Source organism: Heteronotia binoei, chromosome 1, assembly GCF_032191835.1.
Source record: "Heteronotia binoei isolate CCM8104 ecotype False Entrance Well chromosome 1, APGP_CSIRO_Hbin_v1, whole genome shotgun sequence".
NCBI classification, from domain to species: Eukaryota; Metazoa; Chordata; class Lepidosauria; order Squamata; family Gekkonidae; genus Heteronotia; species Heteronotia binoei.
The window spans coordinates 115384347-115408062 of NC_083223.1; the positions used below are offsets into that span (position 1 = coordinate 115384347).

The 23716-nt window shown below is 40.3% G+C and overlaps 1 protein-coding gene across 8 annotated transcripts in view; it reads left to right on the forward strand.

The window, feature by feature from the left end:
• The window catches only part of LAMA2 (laminin subunit alpha 2), a 900941-nt gene that overhangs the window by 209052 nt on the left and 668173 nt on the right, over positions 1-23716 (forward strand). For all 8 annotated transcript variants that reach the window (XM_060239150.1, XM_060239173.1, XM_060239164.1 and 5 more), the window contains exon 2: positions 14885-15055. In XM_060239150.1, coding sequence (XP_060095133.1) covers positions 14885-15055 — 171 coding nt within the window. The remainder of the gene's footprint in view (positions 1-14884; positions 15056-23716) is intronic.

Consider the following 23716-nt stretch of genomic DNA (forward strand, 5'->3'; position numbering starts at 1 on the left):
CATTTCTACTGGGTTACAAGCCCATGTGCTTCTTTGGACTAGGGATGCCAACCTGCAGGTGAGATCTGAGGATTCCCCAGAGTTACTGCTCATCTCCAAACCAAAGAGATCAGTTTCCCTGGAGAAAATGGCTACTTTGGAGGATGGACTCTATAGCATTGTGCCCCACTGAGGTCCATGTCCTTCCCAGGTTTCTTCCTCAAATCTCCAGAAGTTTCACAATCTGTATCTTGCAATCCTGTGCCCCCCATCCCCCAGGTAGCTAGGGGGGACCTGGCAATCCTACTTTGGACAAAGTTACGTGTCCTACAATTACTGTTAATAAAGAGGCCTTCAGCCAAGTGGGACTGGGTGTTTGTTGTTTGCTCCACTATGCGAAGCCTATGACATATTGTTTTAAGAAAACTTTCTGAATATTTTTTACAGAAACTTTTCTGTTGCTAACCTAGGGACCAGGAAGCACCAGTAGTTTCTGACTCTGTGCAAGCACCAGATGTTTCCTACTCTGGGGTGACGTTGCTTTCACAATGTTTTCACAGCAGACTTTTTACGGGGTGGTTTGCCATTGCCTTCCCAAGTCATCTACACTTTCATTTTACTGACCTCGGAAGGATGGAAGGCTGAGTCAACCTGGAGCCGGCTACCTGAACCAGCTTCCACTGGGATCGAACTCAGGTCGTGAGCAAAGTTTAGGACTGCAGTACTGCAGCTTTAACACTCTGTGCCACGGGGCTGTTAGAACCTAGGAACACAGTATAATAAAAGCAATGATTCATTGGTAGTTAAATGTAGAGTATTTGACTTAGATTTCAAGATTCATGATTGAAGTGTAGTCTACAGGAGGTATTTTGGGAGCCTTCCCCTTCCCACTGGAGTTATTCCTGGGAATTTATGTAATTCCACAGGAGCAATTTATGGGCAATGGTGCTCAGGGACTTTGGTGGGAAGTACAATGCAAAAAAGGTTCTCCATTTTAGAATCAAGACACTGAAACCAGTTAACCTTCTCCCCACCCGCAAATGTGGATTCCTGTATTCTATTCATTTGGTTTCCTTCCTGTATCAATGGGAGAAAAACATATGTTTTGTAAATTTTAAATAGCAAAAGAGTAAGTATTTGAAAATTGAGTTCTGAGAAGGCAAGAAAAACTTTATCCAGATATGGTATATCTGGATAAACTTTATAGCAGATATGGCAGTTATCTAATATTCATGACTATTAAAGTAAGCATATAACAGTATTCAAATTAACTTTATAGTGTTTTCAAGCCAGATGTCTGCTGGCATTTATAGGCAGGATCTCTGTGCTGCTCACCACGATGCATATTTTTTGCACACTAATTCTCAGCCATGGTATGTAGTCATTGCTTTTCTGACAGCCATCTGCTCTGAGCTTTCCATTATCACAACAAACCTGGGAAAGAGGAAGCAAACAAACAGTTTGGAAAAGGAAAGTAGTACTGTGTTATTGTATGGATTTTTTGAAAACTTTTGCAGCTTCAAAAGAATGATCAAACCTAAATTTAGTGAGAAATGAACTGGGAGTCTAATTTAGCAAATCTCAACTGCTGTATTTGAGTTTAGTATGTGCTGACGAAATAGCACATATAGCCTTGCTTACGAAAGCAAATATATGAAAAATACTTGTGTAATATTCAGTTCAATACACTTCCTATTGAACTTTTAAAAAATATAGCCCAACTTTCATTTCCTGTCCATGTTGGGTACATTATTCAGTTCTCTCCAGTAGAGGGGTTGCACTGATTCTTCTCCTGCAGAAATCAATGCTTCCATTAATGCCTATGTTGTGTACTGCCTCTTTAATAAGCTATCCCAGTAGACCTCAGAGCAAGCAGAAGAGTAGGAGGGACTCTCTGCTCTTGCTAGCACCCTGCAGGAGTGCAGGATCTACTAAGAACCTGCAGAACTAGGCCAGGGCAACCCTGGCTTAGAGCTCTAGAAATAGCTTAGTTAAATATTGCTATTCCTTATTCTAACAGCCAAGTTACCTGCCATAAAATTATTGTTAATAGAGTCCTTCAGCCAAATGGAACTAGGACTGATTTCTCACTAGTGTTGCTCTGCCCCCAGACTTCTGTTTTCCCTGGCACAATTGATCGATTTTCCACCAGTTGCTCCGTGGGCGCATTTTGAAGCATGGCTCCCTCCAGTTTCCCTCATGGCTTTGTGATGCTGTCTTTAAAGGATTAAAAAACTGCGAGGGGAACTGGAGCGAGCCACACTTGCACCCACGGAGCAACTGGTGGGAAATCAATTGCTTGTGCCAGGGGAAAACAGAAGCCGGGGGGCAGAGCAACGCTAGTGAGAAATCAGTATGTGTGTTATTTGCTCCACTACACAGAATCCTATGATGTATTATTTTTTTGCAGTGGGAAGCACTGTTGAGACAGAACCAACACTAGCCTTCCCATAGGGTCCAAATCTGGGGAACACATTTGTCTCCCAGCCTTATTATGTCCCGGTTTTTACATACTCTCAGTGAAGCCAGCAAGAACCATTAGAATGGAAAGAAATTGACCCATACATCAGAAATGGAGGGTCCCAATGTCAAAAGTGGGGCAGATGCCCATTGAAAATAATAGATGCTTTGTACTGCTTTCAGAGAAATAGTAGCAGAGGTAATATTTTGTTTGTGTTCATATCATAGTGTAAATGAATCTCATTTTATTTCAAGGAAGAAAACTAATCTTTAGAAGCTTCTTTTGACCAAAAGTAGACCATCACTTACAAAATAAATTCCTTGGGGTTAGAATGTAAAAAAAATAATAAATAAAAATCAACAATCGAAAGGAGCATCTGCACACACAAGAATGCATCAGGTTTCTTGTAAATAAGAAAAAGATAGCAAAACTGTTTAAGGCCAAAGCAGTGAACATGAACTGGAAGGCTGAGGTATTGGATTCAGTTTGCCTTTGGACAAATAGCTCTTAACATCATATTTTCCAGTCTGTAAGCACCGTCTGGTTGTATAGAAGTCTTCTTTTACATTGTGGATTGAGTGCATTAAGTTACTCCCTGCAGTGCACAGCTGGAAACTATCCTTTGCTGCAACATTTTGTTTTGTTTTGTCTCATCTTTTTTCCTTTCCCCCTCACTGTGTTCCAACGTACCAGCACAGCTTAGTACTCCAACTGGCGAGCCTTTCTCTTTCTCTCCTTTTCTCCTCTGAAGGATGCCTTGTAGAATATCTGATACTGCCATATTTTTTTTATTTCTCTTGGTCTTTTTGATACAAATTTAGTGTAATTTCAAAGCCTCCATGTAGAACTAGATGATGGGTTTGAAAAACTTACCATTCAATTTAGGCAGACTGTTCCCTATTCTGCTTTGAAATGGCAAGTGATATTTGTGGTGGGTAAAGTGGGGAGATAATTGTTTCCTATGGTGGAGTATTAGAGGAAACTGTGGCGATATTAGTCAGAAAATGGGGAAGATAAGCTTATTTTTATTATCTTCGACAAAGCATCTTTTAGACTGACACTGAACCTTATGTGCATTTAGTGACAGAAGCTTTGTGTGATGCAGGTAGTTAGACTTTGAAGACTACTCAGCTTGTGATCCATCAATCCAAACGCATCCGATGACCACGGGTTTGATAAATATCCCACTTTGCTGCATATCCGGGTCTACAAAACAGGGCACTGTTAAGCAGCAGTGGGCCTAGCTACATGCAGCTAGGTAGATTGCAGGTTATGTTGGCTTCTACAGTCTTGTATGTACCAAGTGAAGTCTCTTGTGCTACTGTGCATTGTTCCGCATATTTTTGTATTTTTGTTGGGTTTATTCCTTCAAAAAAACCAAACAAGTGTAAGGAAAAGATAAATTCATTCGTATAAAGCAAAGCACAGTTATTATTTTATAATTAGCTTATTATTTCAAATTTCAGTAAAAAGCAGAGGCATTCCTGCTTTAAAGACTTTTAAATATAAGGCTTTGAAGGCTTTTTTAGGATTGCCCTGTTAAAATCTTAATTGGCATGAATACTTACTGCTTTTAAATTTGTACTGCACTCTAGTAGTGTTTACAAGCCCCATGACACAGAGTGTTAAAGCTGCAGTACTGCAGTTCTAATCTCTGCTCACGACCTGAGTTCGATCCCCGGCAGTAGCTGGGTTTTCAGGTAGCTGGCTCCAGGTTGACTCAGCCTTCCATCCTTCCAAGGTCGGTAAAATGAGTACCCAGCTTGCTGGGGGGAAAGTGTAGCTGACTGGGGAAGGCAATGGCAAACCACCCCATAAAAAGTCTGCTGTGAAAACGTTGTGAAAGCAACGTCACCTCAGAGTTCTAGATTAAGTATCATGTGTTCCTAGTAGTGTTTAAGCAGACTTGGAATGGAAGAAGGTGATTTTAATCTTAATATAGAATAAATGTATAGATAAAATGCTATTAAGTTCTCTTTATACACTATTTTGTTGTATTCTAGATTAAGTATCATGTTACATTTTGTTAAGAATAATGGTGTATTGCAAATGAGAATTTAATGCACTCAGTGTCAAAGCAGGCACTTACAAAACGAATACAAAGAGAGATGCATGTGGGGTGTGGTCACATGCACCTTTAGATCTGTTTTACCCATGGTTCCCTTTCAGATTTTATGAGCACGTCCAGACAACCCTTGAACATAATTCATCAGCATTCCGACTTGACCCCGGTTTGATGTAGGGGTTATTTGACCCCAGAGAAAGTCTGGCCCTTTCCCCCAGAAGTGACACACATTTGGGTTATTCCTGTTTGGACAGCTTATGTGCGATACTGCTCCTTTGGATGTTTGGTGCCTGCCATCCACCCCTCCCACATCTTTTTTTTAAAAAGCCCCGGCAGACATGCACATGACCAGATCATTGGGAATCTGAGGTGAAGCTTCTGCTTCTCTGATCAACACAGGATCCACAGGAGCATTATCCCACTATTCAGAAGAACAGAAAAAAAATCTTTTTTTGATGTAGAGGATTTCCAGATATCTTTGTGACTGCCCATTTCCAGGAAAGTAGTTCCTGGCAACCCCCTAGTTTGAATTGGCAATGTTAATTCTCAGAACTCCCTCCCCCAAGCAACATATGATTCCCAACCTCCCAATGGTTGGGTGCGTGTTCAATGAAAGTCCCATGGCAGGAATCATGGTATGATTGGTCAGCAACTGAATGAGAGTGAGACGACTTTGGATCTGCTTGATTGGTTGTGTGCATGCTGCAAGAAAAGAACATGATAGCATTCAATATGTCTGATCATTCAACAACAGAACAATATTGGTATCAGTCGCTTTCTTGGATGCTCGTCAGATTGGCCCCGCTTCGAATCAATATTCACTGTTTTTAATGGGACATGTGACTGAACCCGTGGAGTGAGAGAAAGGGAAACCATGGAAGTTCTAACCCTGGACTTTACCATTTAGAGCTGCATCAGCCTTCTTTTATGAGTAAAAGTGGAATAGAATCACATACTCCGAGTGCAAAATTTGTTTACCAGACATAAGAAGGAATTAATGACTGTCAGTCCTTGTTTCTCTACCTGACCCAAGTTGACACACAATAATTGTAAGCCAAGTCCCTTAAAACAGGCATTTTCCTGACATGTGTGAGTAGTGGTTAGTTATAAATTTAAGACCCACCCCACATATGCACAACAGAGAACCCAACCCTAGGTGATAGCACAGTGCAATTATCAAGGGTGTGGAGGTCATTTTGAACAAAGTTTCCATGCTCTCTTGAAGGGATACCAATATTCTGACTGGCATAAATAAAGGTTTATTCATATCCACACCTAGCTTACAGCTAGGGTAACATGATTAGTCATTCTGCTCATTATAGTTACAAAGTGAAATGGTTCTGGGCACATCGATATCAAAGATAAATGGCTCTCATGATAGCTTTTCATTAGGCTATGAAAGTAGGATAGACTAATATGATTATAATTTTTCAAAACCCTAGCCACCACTAAATAGCACTAATCTGTTTAGCACTAATCTATTTAGCTTTGTTTGAAATGTATACTCATAGTTTTTCCATTTGGCCTATAAATAAATTGTTGTCAATAATTTGTGAATAAATTGTTGTCTATTCTAGATGTCTTATTGGATCTGAGCATCCTTTTTTGCATCCATAATTCAAACCGTAGAGTATCAGAAGCTTACAAGCCTATTGAGGAATATGTTGATATTTCACCCTTGAACGTAGAAGATAGTAAATGAAACTTGTTTATTTACACAAAGGCAAATAAAATATAAAATATTCTTATTAGCACTGGGTGCCCACATCCACATTATCCTATTCCTGATTCACATGCCTTTTGAACATATGCAAATATAACTTCCCCTTTGTTTTTGGTTTACAATGTCAACCTTAAGGGGAAATAAACCAGACTTACAAAGTATCCTTGTCAACTGTGTATCAAATAGTATAAGTTGCCACTCCAAAGTTTGGCAGTCCACCAGCAACAATCCCAGTACCACGGGTTCATGGTAGGGGGGCTCTTCTACCTTCTGCTGCCTTTGTGCTCTGCCTGTCATCTCTGTTCATGTATGCCAGCAGGGGAGTGGAATATGACAAGATTCCTTCTCTCTGAAACACTGGCACAGTTGAAAGTGTCTCTCTAATTAAACATCTAACAATAGCTGGCTTTTTCCCCTTCTTCTGATAATGTGTTACATTCTGGGGTCAAATTTTGTCCTCAATTAATGACATTGTGTTGGTGCAGCATGGAACAGGGTTTGCTTCCAAATAATTTGCAAGAATAACTACATAAATGGGTGTGGTGTGTGTAAAATGATGTACATATTTTGAAATGCATAGAAGTAAATATAATTTTCACTAATAAACCTGGACTAGCTTGTTGGGTTTTCACTGAAGATATTACATTGATTTTAAGATTGTTAAATGAACTCTTTCTTTCATGATTTCACTCTGAGCACTTCCTTTTCTGACATGGTTTCTGACAGCATGTATTTGCGAGTTTATCTGGCTTTATCCTTGCAACTGGAGCTTAAGTTAGCATCTGTTTTACATACTTCTTACTAGCTTTGGCTGGTGTATCAACTGTACCTCTTTGGGGCAGAAACCTTTCCTCTGTTATCTGTGATCTGGTTGAATCCAGACTTCATTATTGGAATGTGTTCTGTATGGGGTGCCTTTAATGATTTCAGAATTTTCAGTAGGTCTTAGAACCACAGCTAGCTAACTTTGCATCAGAGGCAAGAATGTCTCCATCCTTGTCCCTTGCACACCAACAGTTGTCAAGCACAGAAATCAGTTTCTTGATAGATGGCAGGCAAACAAACTTAAGGACAGTCTCTTACCTTAGTTCAGTATGCTTTTGTGCTGTCATACTCAGTTCTCTTAATGGTAAATAGAATCTCCATCACATACCAACCACTGTCCTCATAGTCTTATCTCTCAATTTTGTACTCAGTTTCTCAATAGTAATAAACTTTGTTCATAAGAAGCTGCAGACTGCAATTATATGCATGCTTGGGTAAGCAGTATTGCATGATGCTTCCTTGGGACAATATGAACTTTTTATTGTAGGTTCAATGTGTATGCCCTGTCTGTAGCATATCAGCAATCATAACAATCGTTGAGCCCAAATCAAAATAGTTATTTAGCAGATTTACTTAGGTTTCAAAGTATATTTTACAGATCAAAGTGAAATTGACAGTAAAATTAGAGAAATTATATTCCAAAATTTGAACAATTGTTGCAACAAATAAGGTTTGTATGAGTTACTATCAAATATAACATGAAATAACGAAGAAAGAAATACGATGTGATTAAATGAGGAAATGGACTTGCCACTGAAAAGAACATTCTTAACCAAAATTAACAACTCTGTGATTAAAGCATTCCTATCTCCTTATGATAATAGTTAGAAGATCACAATTTAAATGAAGAGAGTACATCAAAAGAGGTTTCTGACTGAATTTTTAAAAAGCATTTTTCTTAAGTTGGCCAAAATTACTTAATAGTTACTCAGATGACAGCTGTTTTGTTTTATTTTAGAGTTGTCACTCTTGCCTAGGGTTGCCAAGTCCAATTTAAGAAATATCTGGGGACTTTGGGGGTGGAGCCGGGAAACATTAGGGGTGGAGCTAAGATCAAGCCTGTGACGAGCATAATTGAACTCCAAAGGGAGTTTTGGCCATCACATTTAAAGGGACGGCACACCTTTTCATTGCCTTCCTTCCATAGGAAATAATGAAGGATAGGGGCACCTTCTTTCGGGGCTCATAGAATTGGACCCCCTGGTCCAATCATTTTGAAACTTGGGGGGAATTTTGGGGAGAGGCACTAGATGCTATACTGAAAATTTGGTGCCGCAACTTCAAAAAAACAGCCCCCCCAGAGCCCCAGATACCCGCAGATCAATTCTCCATGATTTTCTATGGGAATAAATCTCCATAGGGAATAATAGAGTTCCCAGCAGACATTTCCCTCCCCTCCCCCAGCTTTCTGATGACCCTGAAGCGGGGGGAGGACCTCCAAACCAGGGGATCTCCTGCCCCCACCTGGGGATTGGCAACCCTACTCTTGCCCAAATTCAGTTCTGTCTTTATAAACCAGAATTATAAATTGGTGTTTCAAAGTTTCGTACATTAAGTCACCAAAATAAGTTCTTTCTTCTATTTAAGTCATGTTTTGAACTTCACTCATTCACTTACAATTTGCTCTTGTATAGGCAATGCATAGCCATTTGTCCAAAGTATGTTAGTGCAGCTGTATAACTGAATGGAGTTACATTTAGAGTTGTGAGGGAACTTCTTTCTCAGTTTTTCTGACAGAAAAATTGAAAATTTTGGGGAATTCCTTGTTTTACAAACTTTTCACTCTTCCCAAACAAACAGCGTGGAGTCTGAGAAGTGGTTCAACTTTAACATTTTGGGGAGTACCAGAAAATAAAATGCCTTTTAAATTCTAAATAGTTTTAAAATGTAAATCATTTTGGCAACAATATTCTATAATTATAATACATTATTTAAAAGTTCAACAGTTTTAATATTATAAAGTTTCGTTTACTAGCCTAGTAGTTCTGCCTATTTGTAACTCTGTGTCCAAATAATACTTTCTCTCTTCTTTTTTTACTACAAACTTGATTTTTTTTCCCTTCACCTTTTAATTTTTCTTATCTGTCAGGTGGCAAAAATTAAAGATGCATGTGCTGTGGTTGTGTACAGCATAATATAGGTCTGCCAAGCCCCAAGTTCCCCTTGACTACTACCACATGTGGGGCTATGGCACTTCTGGTAAAAAACTGGGAGTGACATAGGGTAGCTATAGGAATTTCTGGAACCTCTATAATAAAAGTTTCTGGTAATTCCTAGAGCTATCCTATGTCACTCCAGGATTTTTACCAGAAGTAACATAGCACCTTAGACAGCATTGCACAATCCTCCTACTAGTGCCTGGCACCCCTAATACAACAACTTGCAGCACCTTTCAAATAACTGAATGTATTTGCAATACCTCATGCATACTTGTGTAGGTGCATGAGAAAGTATTACGTGAAAAGGAAAGGGTACACTACTGCATGTGTTTCTTTTCCCTTGCTAATTCACAGGCACTATATCAGTGCCTGCATGTGGCAGTCCAATGGCTAAGGGGAAATTGGTTGAAGTTGAATCCATCCAAGATTAAGGTCATGTAGCTGGGAAAGACTATCATTGGATAAACAAGTGCTATCAGTGGATAAACATGGTTTCACCTATGTTAGGTCTGCTAGCTGACTCCTTATTTGTCTGGGTTGGACCTTGCCATGTTGATCCATGCAACAGTCACCTCTAGACTGGACTACTGCAATTTACTCTATGTAGGAATACCCTTGAAAACACTTCAGAGACTTCAGGTAGTATAGAATGAGGCTGCCAGGTTGCTGACAAGAGCATCATGGTCAGCTCATATTACTCCAATTTTATGTCAGCTGCACTGGCTACCAACTAGACTCCAGATCCAATCCAAGGTGTTGGGGTTAACCTTTAAATAATGGTCTGGGAGCCTCATATCTGCAGGACCCCATGCTCCCTTTCATCATCCTCTAGGGGTCTCTCACAGGTGCCTGGCCTAAGGATGGCTTGGTTAGCTGCCATAATGGGAAGGACCTTCTCAGTTGTGGCTCTTATCCTGTAGAATGCACTCTATGATGACACCTATGCCCTATCAGACTTATTTAGTTTACATGGGCATACGAGGTTGAATTGTTTATTTTCCAATAATTTTTCTCTCAAAGCATATGCTCCAAATTCTTCCCTGTATTATCATGTTGTCTGTTAATATCATGTTCCCATTACATGAAGTTATATGTTGCGCTTGAAGGCAGGTCTTTGTGTTATGACTCTAATAACCGTTGGTCACACAGCCTCAGAAATAAAAGACAGTAAGTGAATCTAGAGGTACCAATGTCACTGATAATTCATTTGCACATTTGATACTTTACATTACACTGTGCAGCCCTCACTGCAGAAATTAGTGAATATTTGTGAATGGTTTGAACAAAAAATACAAGTGTGACCAAACTGCAGTTTGGGAACCACATGCAGCTCTTTTGCACATATTGTGTAGCTCCTGGAGGTTGAGGAATAACTTAATGCCACTTTACTCTCAAGTAAGCATGCTTAGCATCGGGACCTCAGTCAGTCTCTGAGTGCTGACTCATAGGTAGGCAACTATTTCTGCCATGTGTGAAGTGGTGAAGGGAGGGGGGAACAGGCAGGCTTGCAAGCTGTTCTTCTCTACCACAAAGGTCACCTGGAGACCTAGTCCAGGAAAAGAGAGCACAAGAGCTGAGGGAACCACTGAAAGGTGTGATGGAATTAAAGAGGACTGCACAGGGTTCTCCCTTAGATTCAGAGCTATTGTAGAAACCGTATTTACTTACTAACCTTGGTGTCAAGGCAAAGAGAGATGCATAATGATGCAAATGGTGGTCAGTGATTTATATGGTACATATGTGGTTCATTTTCCAGCTGGTGCCAAAAAATAATTCCCTAACCTTTCCCTATGGTGGTTTTATGTGAACTTTTTTAAAAAAGTCTCCTTTTAGCATGATTGTGTTGTAAAGTGCATACATATGTATTTTATCTTTCTGTGCAAAGAAAAGTATTAAGAGTTTAATAATGACATGTGTGTAATATTTTTTTCATATCTTGTGGCTCTCAAACATCTGACATTTATTCTATGTGGCTCTTGAATGTTAAGCAAGTTTGGCCACTCTGATATGGAATTTAAAACACAATACAAAGAGGCTGTAATCTATAAAGATTTGGCAAGCAGCAAATTCAATAAAGTCCTAGATATTGATTGACTGGTTGTACAAATTGGACAAGTTAGCAATTAATTGGGTGCCTTGTTTAGGCAATATGTTTAACATAGCTTTTAAAGACAGCACTGGAGTCACTAACTTAGAATGTCAGAGGATAACTGTACCATGACCAAAAGGGTCAGTAATTAAACAGCACACAGGTTAATTGCAGGGACAGGCAAGAGTGTTCTTGCAAGGGACAGGCAAGAGATGACCGTGCAAAAAGGAATCAGCTGAATAACACTGCATTAATTCAACAATGAGAAAGAAGAGACGATTCATAAATTCATTAGGCGTTCAAGCCTATTCATGGCAGTTGTCATTAAGTGGAGGATTCATGCGCATTAACAGGTGGAACTGGAAACTGGGGTGAAACTACATTATGGTGGGTAGTAAAGCAGCAGAATCCTTTGCAGCTCTCACACAAACATAAATTTGAACTTCATAATGTCATAGCAAAACTGCTTTATAAAAACTTCTGTGAGTTATTTAATATGCAAAATGAAAGGGGCATATATACTCAAAGAAAAATTCTGCATCATGTGAAAGTGTATTGTAAGCTCTGGGTGTCTTAATATAGTCAAATGCAAATACCTGCCATCATAAGAATTGTTAGTTTTGTGGAATGGAATTTGGCTTGAGATAAAAATTATAACCCAAATTCTATTTTTTTTTTAAAAAAAAAAAATTAAATCATCTGAGGGTTAAAACCTCAACTTTCCCCATGAGTTTTCCCAGTTTTTCCCCCTGGGTCTTCATATCTCTAACCCTCAACAGGTAAAGATTTCTACACTGATTTTGGATACAGGACTCTGCAATTTTTATGTAAAGTTTTTTCATGCTCTTTTGTTTGTTTGTTTGTTTGTTTATAAACACATCTCTCATACTCTAAAATAACTTTTCTGCTGAAGGGAGCTTTGACTCTCAAAAGCTTGTACCCTTGAACTCTTGTTGAGATCAAAGGTACTACTGTACTCAAATCAAACTGATCTGCTGTGGACCAACTCTCCTAAACTAACATACCTGAATAAAAGATTGCACAGCAATCATTTATAAATTATTTGGATGAAGGAATAGGGGGAATGCTTATTAAATTTGCAGATGCTACTAAATTGAGAGTGGTAGCAAATATAATAGAAGGCAGAGTCAGGATACAGGATGATCCTCACAGGATGGGAAACGGAGCTAAAACAAAATGAATTTTAACAGGGATAAATATAAAGTTCTGCATTTAGGTAGGAAAAATCAAACACATAATTATAGTATGGGAGGGACTTGTTTGACAGTAGTATGTGGAAAAAGGATCTAGGGGTCTTAGTGGACCATACACTGAACATGAATCAACAGTGTGATGTGGTAGCTAAAAAGGCAAATGTGATTTTGGGCTGTATCAACAGAAGTATAGTGTCCAGATCACATGGTATCACTTCACTCTGCTCTGGTTAGACCTCACCTAGAGTGCTGTGTTCAGTTTTGGGCACCACAATTTAAAAAGTATATACACAAGCTGGAACGTATCCAGAGGAAGGCAATGAAGATGGTGTGGGGTCTGGAGATCAAGTCCTATGAGGAAAGGCTGAAGGAGCTGGGTATGTTTAGCCTGGAGAGGAGATGACTGAAAGGTGATAAGATCACCATCTTCAAGTGCTTGAAGGGCTGCAATATAGATGATGGTGCAGAGTTTTTTTCTGTTGCCCCAGAAGGTCAGACCGGAACCAGTGGGTTGAAATTAAATCAAGAGTTTTTGGTTAAACATTAGGAAGAACTTCTTGACAGTTAGTGTGGTTCCTCAGTGGAACAGGCTTCCTTGCGAGGTGGTGGGGTCTTCTTCTTTGGAGGTTTTTAAACAGAGGCTAGATGGCCATGTGACAGCAATGCTGTTTCTGTGAACTGTAAGCCAAAATGCCCTCAAAATGAGGTTGGGGAATTGTCAGGTGGGCATCTGACTCACTCAGGATCTTTTTACCCGTGTATACAGGATTAACACGTCCAGAAAAGTAATGCTTAACAGATTAGGGACTCTAATATTAAGTAAACCAATTAACATTTATTAAGAAAAATATAGGCTTCCATACAAGATAAAATACTCATCAAAACACACATTCAGTCCTAGGAAACATAGATAGAGAGATAGGGGAACACATGGGTAGACAAACAGGGTGATATTTACCTATCGTAGTCTTCAAGAAGGCTCCAATGGCGACGAAAGAGGACGGGGGAAATGGACCCAAAACTGTGGCCAGAATTGGGGATGGATCTAGACAGCAGAACTGGGGTACTGCTAGATGCACACATGTGGGGAGCTGTGTCACAGGTTATAAAGACTACCTTGAGCCCTTAGGGGATGGGAGGTACAGGGGTGGATGACAGGTGGTCAGCTGGTACATGACCTCGGAAAAGGGGAGACTCTGCAGTGACTATAAGGGCTGGACTTCTGCAGTAGCCAATAGCAAGTTAATTGGTGGCACCTAATTGGGTGCCCATGACTGACCAATGAACAAGCATGGTCCATGGATACCTGGTTAAACTTTCAGGTTGCAATGGACTAGGGTGAGGCTCCAAAATGACAGTTGGGGAGAAGAATGGGAGAGATTACTGGGTGGGGAGATGCTTAAGACTATTAAACTTATCTAAAAGGGTGACAATAGAGAGCCAAATCATTGCCTAGGTAACACCCGGTTTACACAAAGGAACTTGGCTCTGGCGGAAGATGGTCTTTCTTCTTCTTTCTCTTCTTCCTGGCACCAGTCTTTGTCCTGAGTTCTGTTGGACAAAGGCTTGAGTGGTCTGGCAGGATCCACACCTAAGATATGCTTGATTGCCTTATGCAGAAGTTGAAGCAGCTGTTGGATATGGAGTCAGGAAAACAAGATGGATTCTGGTGGTGTTAGCCTTTGGTTCATGGAAACAGGCTAGAAACTGTTTGCCTGTACAGTTCATGGTGGCGTGGCTTCTTCCACTGCAGCGGCCAAGACTGGGCACACAAGGAACAGCTGGAAGCTCGTTTGTAGTTCTGGGTAACACCCATCCTGAGATGTAGAATGCTGCTGCAAAGCTGAGGCTTATAGTATTCACATAAGCCTTAGCAACCGTGGGCAAAGTCCACTTCTTAGAGCAGATGTGTGCGAGTCAAAACTCCAGGCACCCTGGCAACCATACTGGTGATCACGATGTCCATGTGTATGAAAAGTAGGGGGCTTTTCCTTACAGAACTTAGGCAGATCACGAGAGGGAGGGTGGGAAGTGCATCATTATTTAGTTCTTGTGGTCCTTTCTTACATGCCCAGGGAAACACTAATCACCACCTTGGGGTCAGAAAGCAATTTTCCTCTAGGCCAGTTTTGCCAGGGATCCTGGAGGTTTTTGCCATCCTCTGGGCATGGAGCAAGGATCACTGGGTATGTGTGTGGGGGGGGGGAGGGAGGGAGTATTTGTAGATTTCCTTCGTTGTGCAGGGGATTGGACTAGATGACCCTGGAGGCCCCTTTCATCTCTATGAGCTATGTGTGATACAATGATTCAGGTTACATTTTTCTGTTCTTTTTCACTTCAATATGATATCTCACTGTTTTTCCTTGCAGGTTTGTTTCCAGCAGTGCTAAACTTGGCTTCTAATGCACTTATCACAACAAATGCTACCTGTGGTCAAAGGGGTCCTGAAATGTACTGCAAGTTGGTGGAACATGTACCTGGACAACCGGTGAAAAATCCTCAATGTCGGATTTGTGACCAACACAGTAGGATTCCAAACTGTATGTATACAAGTTTTATTCATACTGTTTACTTACTTTCTTGAACGGGCAGAGAGACAATATTCAAATCCTTTATGGATGTGTCTAAACCGAGATTGAAATGGGAAGGAAAAGAAGTTGTCAAATGAACTGTATCATTCTTTGCAAGGGGTTTTACTTTCTGTTTAAAATGGGGTACTTATAGGGCAATTGTGAACAGGTGTACTCAGAATCCCCCTACTGAAGTCCACTTAACATGGCTTATACCCAGGCAGTGCATTTGTTAAGAAATTGTTATGGGGTTGTCATTTTCTCATTCAAATGACTTGCACATGAAAGCATCTTCACACCATACAAATCACAACATTAGAATGTCAACACCTCCATTTTCTCCCTAACACACACCAAAAGAAGATGAATTATTTGTTTCTGGCTGATTTTCAATCATTACAACACTTCTGAAGTGAAGACATGTGCTCATGCGCAAAAGCTTATACTTTGATTTTGTTGGTCTTAAAGGTACTGCTAGATTCAAATTTTCATTACAACACTGTAACGTACAATTTGATCATCAGTGTCAAGTTTGAGAGTGTCATAAATCTAGGACTGGGTGGCTGGTTGAACACATAACTAATACCTAAACATGTCTTGCTCCCAGGAAAATCTAAATTGCATTGTTAAAACACATACATGATTTCAAAATGGGGAGGGACTTGTTGTGTGGTTTTACCTTTCATGGTATGGCTGTGGATAGAGCACAGCGGCACTGGGGGTTCCACATGGCAGGTTTCCTTACAGTTTCCTTCCTCTAGTCTCTCATTTGTAGTCATCCCTTCTTCAGGCTACCATGGCCTTTCGAGATTTTTTTTTAATTGGCAATTAAATATTGTTATATTGATATACCATTATAACACCTGGTAGGCTAGATTCTGTGAATGCCAGTATTTCATTTTTTAAAAAGTAAGACTCTAATCCTTTCTGTTGCAAAGATATACATTTCCCCTTATTATGCTGTAATGAGTAAAAATCAGCCAGAAACAAATTATTCCACTTAACCTCCTTTTGGTATGTTTTTTTCCCTTTTTTAGTTGGAGTTAAAAAGGAAAAAGCTAGAAACTTTTTAAAAATGAAAGCTGAGAACTGAGAGAACTTGTTTACACCTGTTGTTGACATGGTATATTAATATAACAATATTCTAGTAACAGTTTATTTTTTTAAAAAAATTAAAAAAATAAACTTGGTAGCAAGGGGGAAAAATGGCTGCAGGAAAAGTAGTTATGAATTTTCCAACCACACAGCAGCCATCCAAGTTTTACTGCAATCTGTCCCAAAGCACTGAAGTAAGGTAGGTTTGAGGAAAATTAGAAGAGTCAGGGAAACTCTGGGAGGTGCATGAACAGTGCTGGAGAAAAGCATGACAAAAAACAAAATTCTTCCTCACAGCATTGAATCAGGGGCAGATAATCAGTGCAGAAATCATCTTAGGCTACATTTATGGAGATTAGGGGTAGGCATGAACTGAAAAAAATGGAGGCTTGTGGTTTGGTGATTTTCATGAACTCTGAACCACAGACTGGTCCATTACATGAACCAGTTTGTGGTTGGAGGGCTCATGGGCAGAGAGTGAGCTCCAAGGCTTTTAAATGCCATGGGAGCCCACCATCAGTCTATGACTTGACTCAAGTGAGCTCTGAAGGTCTTTACAAGCCTTTGGAGCTCACACTTGGAACTCAGTCGAGTCAGACTGCCCAACTCAACCGAACCTTTATAATAATAATAATAATAATAACTTTATTTTTATATCCCGCCCTCCCCCGCCGAGGCGGGCTCAGGACGGCTAACAGACATGGAGATCCCATGATTCATGTAAAACAATGTAAGCTTTCAGAACCCACTTACAGTCCATGCCAACTCTCAGAGCTCAGTTGACTCAGATGTCCTGACTCAGCTGAGCTCCTAGAGTGAGCTCCAAAAGCTTTCAGTGCTCAGTCAGGCTGGCCTGACAGTAGTGAATAGCCCCCCATGCATTTTAATGAAGGGGGCGTGACCAGTGACATCACTTCCTTTGATGTCACCGGAAGCAGTGACCTAGCCCCCGCCAATCAGTAAGGTCATTTCCTGGAGGAGGTGCTTAATTAATTAAATATGCAGGGTTGCTAGGTCACAGCGGGGTGGACGTAGACACTGATTGGCCTGGCTACGTCACGTGGTAAGGTCATTTCCTGGAGAAGGTGCTTAATTAATTAAATATGCGGGGTAGCTACGTCATGGTGGGGCATAGATGGTGATTGGCGGGGGCTAGGTCACATGGGGGTGGGGTCATGACCTGGGTGACATCATTGGGGTCATGACCCTGATGATGCAGTTTCTGGTGATGTCTGCAGAAGTGACGTCACTGGCCACGCCCCCGTCATTAAAAATGTGTGTGGGGCTATTTACTACTCCTGACTGAAAGGTGGGCTCCAAAGGCATTTAAATGTCTTCAGAGCCACGTGCTGATGTTGGGCCACATACTGATGGTGGGCCCCGACTTTATTTAAATGCCTTCAGAGCTCAGTTCCAGCTGGGCTGCCAGACTTGAATTTAACTCCTAAGGTATTTAAATGCCTTTGGAGCCGCATGAACCTCAAAAACCCCATAGAGGGTCCAGCTCAGGTTGCTGGATGGTCAGTCTGTTCAGGGGATCCAGACATAAAGCATTCATTTAGGGAACCCATTGACTTCTATTAATTCAACTGACTCCTGCTCCTTCACCACCAAAATTCTTACACTTATGAACATTTGCTTTGCTATTTTCAGGATTTTTATGATAAAAGCGGCTGTGCTTGGGTCATTACAGGTGCAGGGATGAGACATTGTTGAAATCCACAAGATCCACCTTCTGCTCTATCAATTTGGATACCTACATGTTTCTAAAAACAGTAACTAGCTTTCCATAAAGAGTAGCTACCTCACAAAAGCAATGAAAAGTCAGACAACAATTTTGCAAATTAAGATTATTTACAAAACATCAGTTCAGAAGCCATGCCATTTTGGAAGCTCCAAAGCAGTGAAATCATTGTTTATTGTTGAAAATAAGTGATTATCAATACTCCAAATAATGTGTTAAATACTGGGTTCAATGCATGAGGCGACTCATTGCATAGTGATCAAGCTCTATTAGTGATACAGCACCTTTAGTGAGTGACTGCAAACTACTGGAAAGCACTCAAAGCATGTGGCAATATATACAGTTGGGTCAGGGGAAACCCAGCCCCCAGGAAGCAGAAAACATCCTGTGATTGTACCTGTGATTGGATCTTTCATTAGAATATGCATACTCATTGGCAGAACCTAGGATCCTCTGATACTGCCTCCTGATTGGCCAGCTGAATTATGCAGCCAATTGGGATGCAGATCTTTGGATCCTCTCAGTCTACCGTGTTGCACCTCAAGCTTAGGAGACAACATCCAACATGTCCAGGCATGTCTTCACATACATAACATAATGAAAGGGTATAAGCTAATTCTGAAGAGACTGTCTCATTATCTGTTATCCAGTTTGGTGTAGTGGCTAAGTATACGGACTCTAATCAGGGAAAAATGGGTTTGATTCCTCACTCCTCCACTTGCAGCTGCTGGGATAGCCTTGGTTCAGTCATAGCTCTCAGAGTTTTCCTTGAAAGGGCAGCTTCTGTGAGAGCTCTCTCAGCCACACCCACCTCATAAGATGTCTGTTGTTGGGGAGGAGGGTGAGATTGTGAGCTGCTCTGAGACTCTGAGATTCAGAGTGGAGGGTGGGGTATAAATCAACGAAAGATCATGTGCGTTGCAAATCTGTTTGTGCTGTTAATCTGTGGTGTATCCAGCCCTTTAAAATGTGTAGTCTTTCATTACAAACTCATCATATTTTAAGGTTTGCAAAATGTTCATTTGGCACCATGAACTGTTTTATTTACTCAGGGTTAGCCCTTTAGTAAGAGGGCCGTGTAATAAACCAGACTTTACATGGTTCCCTTGGAATTCGTGAATCTTTGCACCTCCCCTTAATTACTCTAGATTCGAAGGAAAAGAACACACACTCCTTGGTTAATCATATGTGAGCACAAATTAAGGACCACACTTTGATGGGTTGCCTGTGTAAAAACTCCCTTGTCATTCATCACTGAGGATGGTCCTTGTATTAAGTCTGCAGTTCTGTCCTTTTACTGGCATAAAATATATATATTTTTTCCTTTCTCATTTTAAAAATAGGGAATACATTTCAGCAATTAATTAGTGGTTTCAAATTAATTAAGATTAAATTTCCGTAATGGGATTGCAGTTAATTGTATATTCATCTCTCATCCCTACTTTTCATGACTAAACCCCATATCAATTTGACTTGAGGAGACTGATAGCAGCATTTCCAATTAAACAACTTCTATCACTATCACCTTGGAGATCTAGGTTTGATTTGCAGCTGATTTTTTTTTTAGGATACTTTTAAGCTGATTGCAAAGAAAAGATCAGACATAGTAAAAAGATCAGACAGTACCCAGACTAAAGAGTTTCTTTTCCTCTGCCCCTTGCAGCTTTTTAAAATATGAAGCGGATTCCAATAATAACTCAATCCTCTTCCTAATTTGATAACATGCCAGTGTCGAAGCTTTCTCATGCTGCTGAATCATTTGATATTTACGTACAGTTTATGGCATTTTCAGTTTTAAGACTGACACTTTCCCTTCCTCCTACAAAAGCTTTAATTGTGCTTTCAAATGTGCCCAGAGACATTCCAGTTTTCAGTAACGAGGCAGGATTCTTTGCCTTTAGTGAGCTGCTGACGTGATATAAAACCATGAAATTAAAGATCAGCAATCTGGTTAGTAGATTTAAATACCAGGTGATTTAGGGTAACCAAATTCCAAATAATGTGTTTTATCCAAAGCTTGGAGAAACTGTGTGGAGATTGATGTGCACAAGTCGGGTTCTCTTGTTGCATTGAGCCCTCCATGTGCAACAGGACTGTGCCTGTGTTGATGTCCCAGCAGGAGGCCTGCATCCAAGCAGCTTAGGGCCTGTATATAGATCCTCTTGATGATAATGCATGCATGTTACCCAATTTCTGGTTGCTGCTGAGAATTCCCTACTTTAGGGATTAAAGCTATTGTCCCCCAACCAATTGTTGCCATTGTTGTTTTTCCCATTTAGTTCCACAAAATGTATCCCAATGTGAACTGAACATTTGTAAATTCTGAATTAATGGTTTTGGAAACCATACAAATGTCTTTCAAACAATTTAGAAAATCCACATATCTTTTGCTTCTTGCCAATTATAGATACATTACATCTTGAAAACAAATACCAACATTTTAATATGAAATACAGAGCAGTGGATCCAGCCACCATGCTCAGCAACAATGGAAGGCTTTCTCCAGCCTAAGGAGCCTTCCTCCTACTTAAATTAAACTTTGCTTAGCAGAATGGCTGGTTATAGCTCTTTATGTGCTCAGTTTAGGATTACCAGCTCGCTGGTAGGCTTTTCTCATTGTTACTGGAAATGCTTGAGTCTCCTCTTTTAGATGGGGGAATTAGCAAAGGGAGACTAGGTAGAGTGAATTAGGAGCATGCATCTTTCCACCTATGACACGAAGGTCCAATCCCAGCAAGAAAAGACTCCAGATCAAATAGATTTTCTAATGTTTACTAGAAAATATGTATATAAGGTACAAACACACGAGCAATAAAACACACGCTGACAAGAACAAGGAAAGATAGAGGTGATTGATAGGGATTTGTAGGGGTTGTTGAAGTGGGTAATACTACCTGTCCAGATGTGCAAAGGTCCAGTTACAACTTGAAGATGGAGACATGCACTGCCATTGTGCCATGTCTGAGGCCCATTACTCAGAGTAATGGAGGAACAACCTATGTTTTCAAATTGAACAAAGAGGTGTGGTTTGCTCTCATGTTTTTTAAGGTTTGGAGGCCCTCCCAGAGCTATAACGATGCTTGAAGGGAGGAGGCCTTCCCATGACCTTAATGGTTGCTTGATGGCCTTTCCTGGTTGTCTGAAGGGATTTCCAGATTAAAACAACAGGTGAGGCTGACTCAGTAATGTTTGTAAGAAGGATTTTAATGGTTCAAGCAATTTAGCAAGGATATCCTGAGGAGGAGTAAGCACAGAAGACAAAGGGTTTTTCCAGGTGTCAGACGTTAGCATAGCAGTAAACAAAGGATAACCTGAATTGCAGTAAGTGAGCAAGGAGATGGCCACTTAATCAGTTGGCTGAGGATTAGAACAGAAACAATACTTACCTGTTGAACCCATAATCTCATCATCCAGATGGGAGGTGGAGAGCAGCCAGACCAGGGGAAAGCCTATGTTGCAAACAGAGCCAGACCCCAGCATATTCCTCTGCTATTTTGCAAAGAGTATTGACCTGTTTCTGACAAGAATCCATTTTGTTTCCTTAGCTTGGGGTCCTGTCACTCCAGAAGGATACCCCTATAGAGGCAGGCAGCGCCTCCTGGCCACACCCCCCCCTTTGAAGCCTGCAAAATCAAAGATGAGATCATACAACGCCAGATGGCGCTGCCAGCGGGGTTTCAACATGTCCGGAAGAGAGTATAGGAATAGAGTGCCAGTGGCGAGGAGAAGTGAATTGAGAGATTGTAAAGACTATGAAAAATTTTAAAACCATGAGAACTTTTCTGTAAGCTAAAGCCAAATTCAAAAATAAGGCAATTAAAAATGAGGCTATGTATAATGCATGTATGTGCATGTGTATGAGTGTGGGTGTCTGTGCACATCTAGAAAGATACAACTTTGCAATATACATATTTAGTTTAAAATTGCAAACATAAATCTTGAAATGATTCTATGAAACTTATTTATCAATAAAACATTACTAGCTATGATGCAAGAACACAAGAACTCATCTCAATTCCCAAAACATATAATACTAAGGAAAATATGCAATAACCATAATAAGCAACATAATAAGGGGAACATGCAATATGGGACATATGCACTATGAAGTGGAGTAATTCATGTGCCTTTATGGCCAGCAACTTGTTGTAGCATGGGTGATTAAGACAAACACATTCAAACATACCTGGAAACATTGCCAGTTATGGACGGTCCACATTTGGCCACATTATTTAAAATAGAAAAACCATTTCCTAACTGATTCTTTTATTTCTCTCCCCACCCCCAGATAACCATGAGGTTTTTTTTTTTTCCCTTCAGGGCTAAGCCCAAGCAAAAGTCCATGGAGATGTGTGTAACAGTCTTTATTCTGCAGGGAAATTTGTTTTTATTGCAGCCAAAAGGAATTCTTTTTCTGTAAACACAGCTTGGAAGTGGCAGTGGAGATTGCTCTTGTACTCAGCTGGGGCAGCTACCTTTTTGCTAGGCAGAGAAGCTTCCCTGGAAATGAGTTTTTTCCACAACTCAGTTTGTATGGAGTTATGGGGGTGGCCCTCCTTCCAACAATAATGAGGCATGGCCAGACAAATTCCAGGACCTCTGGGTAGATATTGAAGAGCCTGGAAAGACATACTTAGGAGAACAAACAAACAGAACAACAGTCCGCTCTATTTAGAGGGTGCTTTCCCTTTTTAAAGCTTTCCTTGGCTGGCCGGGGGCTGCCATAACTCATAACCCCATTAAAATAAGGTTGCATGGATTAGACAAACTACCACACTTCCTTAAAACTAGAGGCTTCCTCCTCCTCACATGGAGTTTCAGTTGGACAAGGGTTCTACCATCATAATGCTAAAAGATAGATCATATAATACAAAATGCAGAGAACAACCCTCAATATACTTTGTTGCAACAGAAATGAATAAAAAGAAAACAAGTTAAAGGTTGTACACGAGTTTGGAGCTCCAGGGGGAAAGGCTGAAGTTTGGGGGCACCACTAGATTATAAGAATGGTCACAAAGGAAAGGAAAAAACTTTTAAACAAAATAATATTACCTTAGTTATGGAGTAATAAGAGAAATTGTCAAAAAGAGTGGGGAAAGTTTTTTTAAAAAAACTGAGGCCTCAAGGGGAAAGAGAAAAAAAAAATGCACATACATAAAACAATGCCGGCTTTAATATATATGGAGGAGGGGTCAGACCCAAAAATGACAGTGAACTGGATCATAGAAATTAAAACCCTTGGAAGTCAGTAGGGTTCATCAGGCCCAGTGATCCCAATTTTTTTCTTTTGCCAGTTTATCTAAAACTTTTGGTTTGGGATCTCACATGAGCATTTGAGAACGGCTAAACAAACTTAACAACAAAAGCAAAAATCCTAGAAAGCAAATAATGGTTACTACATAAGTAAACAATTCTTAACAAACACACAAACCATTCTTAAAACTACTTATGATAAACATAATTATGATAACCATTGCTCCAAGTGGCAGAGGAAGAATTAAAAAAAAAATGGATATGACATCACTTGAGGAAAACCCAGAAGTGATGTCAGTGCTCCATAGGAATTGCCAGAAGTCCCTAGATATGCATGGCATCACTTCTAGACTTACCCATAAATTGCATCACACTGTCACTGATGGCCACTCCCATGTGCCTGTCCCCCTGTCTCTGACTAGTTGTCAGGTTATACATAAAGGTGGGCAGACAGGGTAATAATTACGATCTTATTTGTAGGCTGTAATTAGGGTCCCAACTTAATGAACTTTAAACTGCATGAGGAAGATACTTTAGAT